Consider the following 13,242-nt stretch of genomic DNA (forward strand, 5'->3'; position numbering starts at 1 on the left):
CTTAACCACTTTGGAGGTAAAACAGAGAGTGAGCACACATGTCAGTAAGAACCCTTCATTTTACGGGAAAACAGTGCACACAATAGTAGATACAACAGGTCAATGTCGAAGTAGGAATTTGCTGTGTTAAGTGTGATAACAGACAGATTGAGTGAGTTTGGCTAACCTGGAGGTTTGTTTAATACCTGTGATCATCTGCTTGCATTCCTTGCTGCCACTCTTCATCCATGCTAGCAGCATGGCTCTAAGGATGGCAATGTCAGTCTGTCTGTTTGTTGGTCTCTCCACCACTTTGGTCCAGACTGAAAGGGGTGAAGATTTTTTTAGTGAACTGTCCCAAAAACTATTAGATGGATTGTCATGAAATTTGGTCTATTCATTCATGTCCCCCTCAAGATGAATTGTAATCACTTTTGGTGATAACAATTCATCAAACTTTCAATTTGTCCTGTACTAATTAATACTAAACACAGCTAATGACATTCACATCAGCCTTAGTGCTAATTAGTAAATGTCAACATGCTAAACTAAGAAGGAGAACATGCTAAACATGATGCTAAACATCAGTATGGTAACCTTTTCATTGAGAGCATATTAGCAGTTAGCTTGAAGAATACAATGTTATTGGCACTGACAGAGTGATGGTCAAAACCCAAAAGTAAGATCCAAGTTATAATGACCTAGAATTTCATTTGCCTGTTAAAACAAGGCAGACATGCATGCCTCCATTTTTTTGATGAATCAGGAAGTGTGAAAACATGCGGCTGCTTTACTACCTGAATTGGAAAACAAAGACAAGAAGAAAGGTTTGCTCATCAGGTGTGTCTGAAGTCCAAACCAGACATGCTGGATATGGATCAAGGACAAGTCATTTAGAAACTTCAGTTAGACACAGAGGAATGTCTGCAAAGTCCCAGATTGTTGATATTGTTTGAGTAAGCTAACATGTGTGGAAATACATGACACACATTTTTGTACATGTTTGCCTGTTGAATTGCCGCCGTTTTCCAATCTATGAACTTAGTTTAGCTTTATTTAAAAGGAATGAGGATGTGTCGATGGACAGTTTTGGACAAATAACACTTATTTCTGCTGAATTCAATCCAACTCAGTTCTCTCACACTGGTGCCGTTACACATCTGAAAGCAATAACACAAGGAACAGAGAGAGGGACCGGCAAATTTTAGATGGTGAATGAAGAATTTTAACAAGTTAATAAATGCCTTTTTATACTGTACTTGTTTACAAGGTTTTATGTCAAATGGAAACAGGATAAACTTTACACAGTGAACTGAACTAACGCATCAAAAATAAAAAGAGCTTCATTACCATTAGTTTCGAATAGCTCCAGGGACATTTATTCTTTGTACACTTAATATTCTCATGTTATACTCTATTTTAATCCATATTCATGCTTTGTGTTTCAACTAACATGGACACAGATGTTGTGAAAGTGTGCCAGATGTCCTGAGGACAAGTGCTTCTGTCTTATTCAAATAGTTGTTTGATGCTTGTGCTCAGATAAATCTGAGGAACCACTTGTCCTTTTTAAAGAACATAAGCATTTTCAAAAGCCTAAAAAAGGAAGATATTTTTTACTCAAAATATTTAAAAGACTTTCCTTACTGCAAGTCTGCGCTATCATACTTTTGCCTAAATTCAAGCCTTACAGGGGCATGAAATAATCTAAGACCTTTACTGTCCTCTGCTGGTGACAGGTAGGAATTTTGGGTGGAGAGGTCCAAACTAAATGTCAATTGTCAGTGTCTTTGCTTTTTAGTTATTACAGTGATATGATTTAATCCTGATTTAGTTATGGATGTCTAATCCTTACTAAGCACTGCATTCACTCCCATTTATTTTCCACTAAGGACGTTTTGTAAATGTTCAGCCTCCTGATTGTATATCACTTTGCGCTATTTTTTTTCCTTCAGTTGAAGTGTTTATTTAACTTAAAGTCCACCTCCACTCAAATATGTTTTTCTTCTTGTTCCTTCAGTTGAATGTTTGAGCTTCTCTGTGCAGAATGATGTATGTGCAGAGTTTGTTTTCACATTCATCTGCTGAAAGTGGAAAGTTTCTCTGTGCTCACTGAATCACATTTTAATCGGTGGGCCTATGATCATGATTTGTGACATCACAACTAGTTTGGAAGCCAATCCTGGTCCAATATTCAACTCATACGAGTGTGATGTGGAAACTTGAAGCCTCCAGTGCACAAACACTGAGAATGAACTTTACAGTGAAGTAGGAAACATCTTGTGTCCAGCAGTTAAACTTCTGAAATGAAATATATATGTATAGATTCTGGATTTTTGTGAGGGAGAAGGAGCAGATGTAATTTAAAGGATTTTAAAATGGTAATTATACTATTTTGGTGGAAAAACCATATCATATACACATTGTTCCAAGTAGAATATTTTATGTCTTAATACATGTCTGAGGGGATCTTTAATGCTCATATTTCAGGCTGCATTTTGTAGTCCTGTTGAACTGTATTTCATAATACTGAGAGGTGTTTCTAATATTTTGTCCACCCCCCATTAATGTAATGTAACCAGAAGGACAAAATATTAGAAACACCTCCCATTATAACACAAAACAATTCAACAGCAGCACAAATTGCTTTGAGCTACAGGTAGTTCATAAACTGGCAACTTTAATGAAATAAATCATTGATTACTGTGGTATAAAAATGCAAAGTAATTTTGCTCTGTTGAGAATATCAAACAACCATCTGCATCATTCTAACCAAAACTCAATTAAAATTAAATTACATCTCAGGCTGATTACTCATTTCCAGGGACATTAATGAACAGAATCTTTTGAATTACTAGTTCCAAATTAAGAATATATTAATCATCTGTTTTGAAAATGAATTATCATTGATGAAACAAAATTGATTGGATAGCTTAACACATTAAACAACGTTTTTCATCACATCTTTTACTACAACTAAACCTGTATTTATCAAATACCAAAGAGCTGTTGTGCATTAACCTGTCCAGTGGTGAAAATGGACATTCAGAAAATGACTTCATGATGAGGTAAGCTCAGCATGATCTTCTTGTAATCCACTGAACTCTGAGCTGCCTGATCTGTGTTTAAAGATCCCCTCCAAACATGTTTAAAGATGTATAAAAATACTATGCGCTGATTAATAATTTGTGTTTGACAAAGCGGGGGAGACCACACCATCTGTCCCTGTTACACTTGGCTGTATTTCTTACTGTGCTCATTTGTTTGTTTAGACAGTATAATGTTGCCATGTGCAGCAGTGCTTTTGCATACTGTGTTAGTTTTTGTTTGTTTAGCATTGTTTTATTATATTAACAACTGCATTTGTGGTTTAATCAAGACAGACAAGTATTGTTTAAGCTCAGTTGCTGTTTACTGATTTAGTCTTGAGTTATAATTAGTTTGCTTTGGTACTTACCATACCCACCATGCTTTCAGGAGACAAAAGGGGAGTCCCCCCAGGACTTCCTGTATTTAAACTCTTTCTGACATCACCAGTGATGTTATGGGTTGTACCAAGTATGGGGGGAATTTATTGTATTTAGTTAAATGTTTGGTTTAGTATTAACGTGAGTTGTATTCATTTTGGCTTACGGTAGGGAATATATAGAGCATTGTTTAGACAATGTGTACTGATACAAGCAACATTGTTGTTTACCTGTTATAGGTGTGGAAGACTGAAACATCCCTGAGAGAAATATGGTTCTGCCTGGACAGATTGGAGGGCCTATTTAAGGGGAGAGTTGTTTTGAGATTGAGATACATGGATGTTTGTGTAGCTGTGTGCCCTGAGGTTTCCTGAGTTAAGCTAGTTAAGTTAGATTTTTTCCCCTCTTTCTTTCCTTTGTTTGGAGATACTTTTTTTTTTAAAGTCATTAACACTTTGGCTAAGCTTCCTTCCAATTTCTGATATGTTCTTTTTTTCTACATGAAAAGTTCAATTGTCTCATCAGATATTCTTGATATCAACTCCTTCTCCCTTGATGATAAAGCCAAAATCTATGAATATGCAAATACTGTTCATTTCAGGAGGTTTCAAGTTTCCACATCACACTTTTGTAAATTTCATATTGGACCACGATTGGCTCCAAACTAGTTGTGATGTTACAAATCATGCTTGTAGCTGCACACTTTTAACTGAGATTTGTGAGCATGGAGAAACTTTCCTCCTTCAGCAGATGAAACAAACTCTGCACATCCATCATTCTGCACAGAGAAGCTCAAACATGCAACTGAAGGAACAAAAAGCAGAACACATTTTGAGTCGAAGGGGATTTTAAGGTAAGGCAAACTTTCTTTAAGAAATGTATCCGGTCTGGCCAGTTATCTATTGAAAGCTATAGCCAGATACTCATTGAGTGACTGATATTGAGCAGCAACTTTGTCAGTCCCCTGTTGCCACTCTGTGCTTTTGGACTGTAATAGTCTTGCTTTAATTCTCCTTGCTGATCTAAAGATCAGCAAGGAGAATTAAGCCAGGCATTCCTGTTTTATGTATTTCAGTGTCCAGCCACCCAGCTTGATGTAGCCAGCAGTCCCCTCATATCAGCGACCAGGCGGCTCGTTTGATTCTGAAATGGAAAGTCTGGCTGCGATGGTTCTCTTTGGTCTGTCATCTTAATCTTCAAAGTCATTCAGAGGAACTGAACCTCCTTAGTTGCTGCTTCTCCACAATCTGAATGACTCACACCTTCCGGTCTGCACACAGAGACACACACACACACACACACACACACACACACACACACACACACACACACACACACACACACACACACATGCATATTCATAAACACACATACACCTTCCTTGGAGTTCTGTCATGGGTCACCGTGATCCAATATGCACGTCCTTGAGACAAAAGACGTCAAAGAAAACATTTGATGTCCTGTTGCTGATAATCTTCTCTCACATCCCACATCAGAATACTGAACAGGCTACACACAGACTGCCAAGTTGTTGCAAACAGCTGTATGAGGGTTAAATGTGTGGTTTGATCATTTTATCACAGAGAAAAAAGGGACAAAGATTTTGAAAAGTACACTTCCAAGACACCTCAAAATGCTCTTAAACTTGGTTTTTGCATTTTTTTTGCAAGTTGAGTGGGGATGATGATGTTCTGCCCTCGCCCAGCTCTGTTGCTGAGGCTTACATCTGGAAGTGAACCATCAAAGTTTACTTGTGTATTGACCCAAGTAGGACTCAGTATGTTGTTTTCAGTGCAGTGATGCCACCTTATGGCCAAATATGGCAATCACATCTTTCTAAATCAACCAAAACTACATGGATAAAGATAAAAGTCCTCATAAAGCTGTAAGGATCTCTGCCATCTTAGATTAAAAGGTTAACAAATAAAGTGTAACATCAATACTATTACTATTACTATACTATTAAAATAATAAAATGTTTTGTTTGATCAAACCAAGCCCATGATGTTGATAATGAAGATAATGATGCTGTTTTTAAAAATGACTTCCTCTGTCCTCAGCATGTCATAATTTAATAGGAATGGTACCTAGTAATGATAATTATCACAATTTAACCCAACAGGGAGCAGCTTTAAAGAAAGAAATATTTGAAGATATATAACATAATCTGCTTTTGGTGTCTGTAATAATAATAATTGTTTGGTGAATTTTTTTTTTTTTTTTCAAATGATCAAAATAGCAGATATTGTAATAGGAGTCCATCCCTCTAAAATATGTGCTTAGATATTTAGAGTTAAGACATATAGTTATGTTGGCAATATGTCCACAACAAATACAGTAATGAGAGTATATACAGTTGATACTTGCATGTGTTAAATGTAAAATTGTCTTACCATGTAAAATAATGCAGCTGAGTGGTGACACTAATGGCAGTTCAGATGTTCACAGTAAATATATTGTATACCTGACAAGGATGAATGGTTTATATGAATTTCTATAGGAAATGCATACTGTATAGATCATTTTAACAAACTTATGGAAAGTTGAGGTAGTGACACAAAAATATATTTGTTTAAAATGTAAAAGGGGTAAATGAAATATACCATTTGGCAGAAACAAGCAATACCTGGAATATGAAATGCTGGGACATTTTTGACCCACCTAACGTTATGCATCTAAGGTTGAATTCAGTTTTAAGGAGAGCACAAACTTTCCCTCTTCAGAAAATACATGTGAAAATAGTGTCAAACTCTGCACATATTCATATAATGTTGCACAGTGAAGGTCAAATGGAGTAACAATAAGCAAAACATATTTTTAGTTGAGGGGCTCTTAACCTTCCTGTCGCGCTTCACTGTAGTTTTAACACACAATGCTTCCATATTATTACCTTAATTATATTGCTTTAGATGGCCGCACTGTGACAAAAACTTTCCCCTGAAACTCAAACAAAACGCTGAAGGGGAACAATAGGTGTGAGTCAGTCAGCAGGTGGACGCAGGGACAGGGGGGATGTCCTGGTCCTGGGTCAGCTCCAGGTCGCTCATGTCCCCTCAGCAACGGCCTGATTAATGCAAACACCGCGTTACTATGGAGGCCGAGACACAATCAGTTCATCCACTGGCGGGGTTCGAGCCGGGACAGCAGAGCACCCTGCGGACATGGACGAGTCACCTGCTGAGGACAAGAGACTGGACTTTATAGCAGACTACGTGCTGAGGACGTTGAAACTGAAACAGGACCGATGGCAGAAGTGCGTGTCCAGCGAGGACAACAGACAGGTCCTGCAGGAGTTTGTGGACAAACCCGAGCAGCGGACTCTGGTGGTGTGTGTGACCGCCGCCGGGCTGCTGCAGCCCGCCGCTGCCTTCACGGCCAGCTCCAAAAACAAAGCTGTGTACTTTGTGAAACGAAGAGAAACTGCGCTGAGTCCAGACTCCATGAAGGATAACTTGGTCTGCGGGGACTTGTCTTACGCTCCGCTGGATCAGTTTTCTGCTCTAGTTGACGAGGTGAGCAGCAGAGCAGAATGTGTTAATTATTAGATGCATGAAGGCTGCCTTAAGATGACGAAATTATCCTTCTTATCCACAGTTTTGAAATGATATTCAGCTGCCCAAGTAGCTCATTATGGACTCACTTGTCAAATGTGACTAAGTAGACTACACTTACTCAAGTAGGCTACTAGAATAGTTCTGAGGTAGCCCACTAGAGGATGTCATGCTTCTTTATACCTCTAGTCCACTACACGTCTGAGACAAGCATTGAACTTTAAACTCCACAGCATCAAGGGCCCATTTCACCCACTACAGGGGTCACTGGAACAAAAATGAACTGTGGGACATTCCACATTACAGCAGGTGGAATGTAACTAAGTAGTACATTTACTCAAGTACTGTAAATCTTATCAGTACTCCAAATCAACCAATTTGAAGTAGGCTATATGTACTTAAAGTGTTCCATTTCATGCTCTGCTCAACTACATTTATTTGACAGCTACAGATAACATAAAAAACATATGATGATCTTATAAAATATGATGCACTGATACAGATTAGATTGCCCAAAACAGTATTTGAAATAGTTCAAACTAGCCACTTAAACCACCTACAACAATATAAATGCTATGTACACATAAAAAAAAATCTCCACTCCCACGCAAGTGACATTGTCATCGCAGGACTTTCACTTGCATTAGAGTATTTTTATATTGCAGTATCACCACATTTGCTTAAGTAAATACAGGATGTAAATGTCTTTGTGTCTGTTAAAAACTAAACATGGAAACACTTGTAAAAGTACCACTGCACTTCTACTAGTGGTCAAAACAGGGTATCTTTAAAGTATCAGTAATAATAAAACAATAATATAGTATATGCATTATATTTACTTAAGCCAAATGAAATACTTCATCCACCACTGGTTTGTGGTAACCTGATTAAGAACAGAATTATTCAGTAAAATGCACCATGTTAGTACAACTGCTACTAAAATAATAAAGGCATTAAATGTAGATTTAAAAGCAGCGTGCTTCTACAAGATGTGACCTCAAGATTAGATGGTAATGCAGGTGTTTCCTATCATTTGAGTTTGTAATGTGGTTTAATAGAGCATACAGTATTAAGGAAACTTGAAAGTAATTACATTATCACAAACTAATAACCACACAGTGACATGGAGCCTTCACACCCTTTGGGGGTCTGGGAGCCCCATGGTAGTTGCTCAATTTGCCTGGTTGGTAATCCAGCCTTGACTGTATCTGTCTCAAAGCTGTAATTACTTTCTATATTTTACTTACAACAATGTGAGTTTCTAAAATATGATACAGTATTATAGATTAAACTACCCAACAGTATGTAAGGAAGTTAAGTTTAGCTTCATCTAGCTACAACATCAAATAGCTGTTTATACTGTAATGTCTCCATAATTATAATACAGTTTTAATAATACTGTAACCTAAATTAAGAAAATAAGTAAAATTTAGAATGCAAGACTTTTACTTGAACTACATTTACTGAAGTAAATGATCTGCATTCTTCTTCCACAACTGTATGCATCAAATGTTTACTCCAAAGCAATCAGTTTTCCATATTGAAATAAATCTTTACACTCCTCCAGGTTGTGGCCCCACTGCTGTCCAACAGTAAGAACCACACTGAATGGCCACAGGTTGTGTCTCAGGACATCAGGCGCCACGTCCATTCCCTCAAGACCAATGTGTTTGTGGTGTCAGGCCAAGTCCAAGGCAAGACCCTGCTGCCCCTCCCTGCAGGCTCCGAGAGAGTAGAGCAAGCTGCCCTGGAGACAGACAAAAGGTAGACAAACACCTGGGACATAAACATGCGTGTCAGTGCATCATTTGTCCAACGTCTATATTAAAAAACGGTTTACTTGTGAAACTTCACAGGGGGGAAACAGTGGATAAAAGCATCATCCACTCCTTGGAGTCAGCGGTGATTGAGTGGAGCCATCAGATCCGTGCAGTCTTGAAGAAAGACTCTGCTGAGGCTCTGCTGGAAGGCAAAAACCCCACACCACACACAGAGCTGCTCTTCTGGAAGAACAGGTCAGCAGCTCTGTTACCTCAGACACTGAATATCCACTGGCAACTTCTGTGTGTCGTGATTTTTTTGAAAATAACAAATGTCCCTAAAGCACCTCAAAGTTGCATTGTTTTGTAAGATTTTGCTGGTGCTACTAATTATTTGAGTTTCAGAACACCTGCGCTATCGAGAAATGTAATGTGGAGCCCAGTCCTGTCTATTCCTTTGTTGTTGTCACGTAGCAGAATTATATCTTATGAGGCCAATGTCCTCTACTTTTACCATTTGTTTTTCCTCTGCACAGATGTGACAAAAGCTTTTGCTTATGCTTATCCTTCTCATAAGTTCAAAGCCTAGTTATAATGTAAGTGTTTCTTAAGCGGAGATTTACACATTACTAAATGAAAACAGGTTGCTTCACACAAACTAGCTCTTGCATAAAGATTAGCTAGTTGTTACTAAATACAGTATTTACGCCCACTAACTGCCAAGTAGAACTGTTGTGTAGCTAACTGAACTGAAAAACTAACGTTAGCTTGCAGCAGGCTAACGTAAGCCTTATATATTTGCAGGTATTGAGACTGAAGAGTAAAAATACATAGCTATATGGCAAATAATCAAGATGTCTGACTTGACACTGTCAAAAAGCTTTTTAATAATGATGTAAACTCAGAAGTTTTTCAATTACAAATCATAAAAATAACACAATGCATGTTAAATTACAAAATGGTATCTGACATTTCTAACATTTGACTATGCCCAAAATCACTACCCATTTATTATATAATGTACTGTATTTACTGTCCACAATTTTATGTGAGTGTCCAAATTCTGTTTGTAAATGTGTTCACCATATAGTGCTCTCAAATATTCCACAATGGACACAGCCTGAATGAAATAGCATTGGTTAGTGTAGTTGAATATTTCCTTCTCACTGTAAACTACATTAATACTACTAACTCTGAAAGACATTTCTCCAGAAAACTTCATACCAACATTTGCAAAGGATTAGTAGTAAGGTTTTGTATATTGTTTGGCCCCTAAAACTGTTATTTTTGGCTTGTGATGCTATAGTACAGTGATTTCCTGTCTACATATTAATATAATATTGATTTCTTGTGGCTGGATTTAGCTACAGATGTTTTCTAGCGACCATTTTACATGTTACTGATGTATTTACTAGTTAGGACATTTTAATGGTGCAACCAGATGTAGTAAATCACTAGTCTGAAACTGACCTGAAGCTAGTAGTAAGAACTTTAAACAAACTTAGAAATTGATTTATGTACAGTTGGTGAAACCCAATCCACTGGCCTTCTATAAAAGAGACAGAAACCTTTTGCTCTTCATCTTTTTTATACTTGAAGATATGCAGATCTGGAGTGCATCCACTCCCAGTTAAAATCCTCCAAGGTGAAAAAGATGGAGATGCTGTTGGAGGCTGTGGAGAGCAGCTATTCCCCTGCTTTTAGTAACATCCTACAGGACGTCATTGCAGGTAATGACACAAGCTACACATCTGACAATAAAGCAAAATGTATTGAGGCCTGCTTTCTGAGGTGTAGCACATGCTCGATTGAAGGGCTAAAGTGTGATTTAAGATGATTTATTATCATCTACTTTTGCACATGTGGTATTGAGTTTACTGAACGGACTTTGATCAAATCTTCACTCACCAGCTTTGGAGGAGGCCAAGGACATCTGCACCTACTTGAGGCCCCTGCAGCGCTTGTTTGAGGACATGGAGACAGCAGAGTTTTCTGAAGTCAGGGGTCAGATTGGCCCTTTGATGCACACAGTGTGTCTGGTGTGGGCTAACTCCAGATACTACAACTCCCCAGCACGCCTCATCGTTCTGCTGCAGGAGACCTGCAACCTCCTCATACAGCAGGTCAAGTGCAGTTTCTTCTCTGGTTCAAGTGGTGATCCATACAGCCTGCTTTTTTTTAGTTTTATGTTGTGTTTTTGCTGCTAAGTAGTCATTACTGTTGTGTTTCTCAACTGCACTTGTTAGATATCACCTGTCAGTACAGAGTGGGTGTGATTTGTTTTTTTTTTCTTGGAACTTAAGTGTTGGTGAAGTTTTACTCTCTGTGGGTGGAACTCTTTTCTTTGTCTGTTCACTGTTCATGCTATCACATTTTCTATTGTCCAGTTCCTTTGTGTTCAGTTTATTGGAAACAAAACTCTGTTTTTGCTGCCAGAAATATACTATATGACACTTGAAAACTTTTCCCAGGAAAGACCTACCAGCCACCAGTGCTGGATTAACCCACTAGGGGAGCCCAAGGCGAAATTGAGCTGTGGGCCCCAATTCACAAATTCCTCTCTTTCTATTGTGTATGCATCCTGTTGCCTTTAAATACCCATCAGGTACAGTGCACATGGCAGCTTCAATTTATTTTGCCCAGAGCCCCAGAGACCAACGGAGCTCCTATTCTAGCATACCGTGCTTTCTGTGTGTCAGTTTGTTATATCTGCAACATGTCCCCCTGATGGAATACTCACCATGTTAGCATAAAATCAAGTGAAACAGTAACAGTATTTACACTAGATTTTGACACAGGACCTTCACTTTTGTGGCACATATTCCCAAACCAATTTGTCAGTTATGACCACAAACTAATTGCCACACAGTAAAGCTTTTGGAGACCCTAAAGGTACTCAGGGCAGACAGTGAGCTGTTGCCACCTCCATTTCCATTTCCAAAGTAAATGGCAGCTGTCCTCTTGCCTCTGCCATCTAAGTTGATAATAGTTCCTCTATTAAACTATAACATGCTCTATTTGGTGAGAATGTGAGATAAAACTAGGTCAATAGAAGCAAATTGTAGCATACATATAGGTGTTAGTTGGATTGGATGTCGACGGAAACAATAGCAGTAGTTGTGCCCTGCTGCCACCTTTGCCAGGTTGAGTGGTTTTACACCCAACTGAGCTACTTTTTATTTGATTTATTTGAAATATCTTAACTGTCACTGCAGTACATGTATATCATAAGCCTAACTAAGCTGAGCTCATTTCATTTATTTTATTTATAAGGACAACACACATTAATCAACATTTCTGTGCTAACACTAGCAGACTGGCTAATTTTCAACTGCAGTCCTTTGGTGAGATGTTTTGAAAACTAAAAAGTGATAAAATTTACAGAACGAAGACAACAAGACACCATAAAGACAGTAACAGCTGCAAAATAATAGTTTTCAAGACAGAACACAAGCCATGCAGAACAACAGGGAACAACAAAACATCAGTACTGCAATAACAAACAACATTTCAGCATAAATAGCTAACCAAGCATCATGAAGCAACAAAACACAGCCAAGCAATACTGACCACAGCCATTAACAGTAGACATAAATAAAATACTATAATCATTATGTTGATCTTGATAAAATGTTAAAAGATACAGTTATGGGTTAGTAAAATGGCAATATACACGTAACACACAAGCCATGCAACACTGAGTCGTAAGACACAACTATAGAAGAACATACCAGATTCTAACCTGCTTACTGTTTTTCACCACCAGGCCCGGGTGTATCTAGTTCCAGAGGAGGTTCTCAGAGGAGAGGTTTCAGAGAATCTCCTCAAGGTGCAGACAAGCCTGGAGATCCTTCAGCTCTTCAGGAGCACCTATGAGGACCGTAGGGCCAATCTGGGCCAATACCAGGGGAATGGGAGCTTGGTGAAACCTTGGGACTTTTCGCCGCTCTTGGTCTTCTCTGGACTTGACCGCTTTACCAACAGGGTCAAGACCATTAAGGTAAGTGTGGAAACATTATACAGTACTCAAAAGGTGGCAGTTCCTCAAGTAATGTTAGTACTTTTGGTGTGCTGATAGAGATACAGAACTGAAACTTGCCTTATTTTACAAATCAGACCTTTGCAGAGATATTACAGTGGTACTGCACTCCATTTCCTATGTCTCCCTACTGTATAGGACATCCTGTTGACAGCTGTGGACTTACTAAAGCTTGAGAAATTGGAGATTGGAGGCGTCCGAGGCCGAGCCCTCAGCCAGCAGGTCCAGTTGCTCCACCAGGAGTTTGCAGACACTTACAAATTCTTCACGGAGAAGCCCTATGACTGCTTGGACCTCTGCAACATGGTAAGGGGTGTTGCATTCACAGGATACATTGAGGTTTTGATCACTTGCCTGCTGGGAAAAATAGGCTGTTCTTTTTGTCGCGTAACTTTTAAGGTCAATTCATTTTCACAAGGGTTTATGAAAAACTAGACACGGGTTAC

General features: G+C 38.6%; 2 protein-coding genes across 9 annotated transcripts in view; one reads left to right on the forward strand and one right to left on the reverse strand.

Annotated features, from left to right (window-relative positions):
• Positions 1-6,424, reverse strand: part of myocd (myocardin) — a 164,443-nt gene extending 158,019 nt beyond the window's left edge. Inside the window, exons 1-2 of the mRNA XM_067576800.1 lie at positions 6,337-6,424; positions 186-302 (exon numbers count right to left, since the gene is read on the reverse strand). The gene's annotated coding sequence lies outside the window, so the exon portion shown is untranslated. The remainder of the gene's footprint in view (positions 1-185; positions 303-6,336) is intronic.
• Positions 6,425-6,427: 3 nt separating this feature from the next.
• The window catches only part of dnah9 (dynein, axonemal, heavy chain 9), a 178,652-nt gene continuing 171,837 nt past the window's right edge, over positions 6,428-13,242 (forward strand). For all 8 annotated transcript variants that reach the window (XR_010924965.1, XM_067576794.1, XM_067576793.1 and 5 more), the window contains exons 1-7: positions 6,428-6,958; positions 8,565-8,761; positions 8,854-9,012; positions 10,357-10,487; positions 10,669-10,880; positions 12,524-12,757; positions 12,935-13,102. Coding sequence is in view for 7 of the 8 variants with exons in the window: in XM_067576794.1 (XP_067432895.1) it covers positions 6,518-6,958; positions 8,565-8,761; positions 8,854-9,012; positions 10,357-10,487; positions 10,669-10,880; positions 12,524-12,757; positions 12,935-13,102 (1,542 nt within the window). In the remaining variant the exon portion in view is untranslated. The remainder of the gene's footprint in view (positions 6,959-8,564; positions 8,762-8,853; positions 9,013-10,356; positions 10,488-10,668; positions 10,881-12,523; positions 12,758-12,934; positions 13,103-13,242) is intronic.

This window comes from Thunnus thynnus, chromosome 20 (genome assembly GCF_963924715.1).
Source record: "Thunnus thynnus chromosome 20, fThuThy2.1, whole genome shotgun sequence".
Classification (NCBI taxonomy): Eukaryota; Metazoa; Chordata; class Actinopteri; order Scombriformes; family Scombridae; genus Thunnus; species Thunnus thynnus.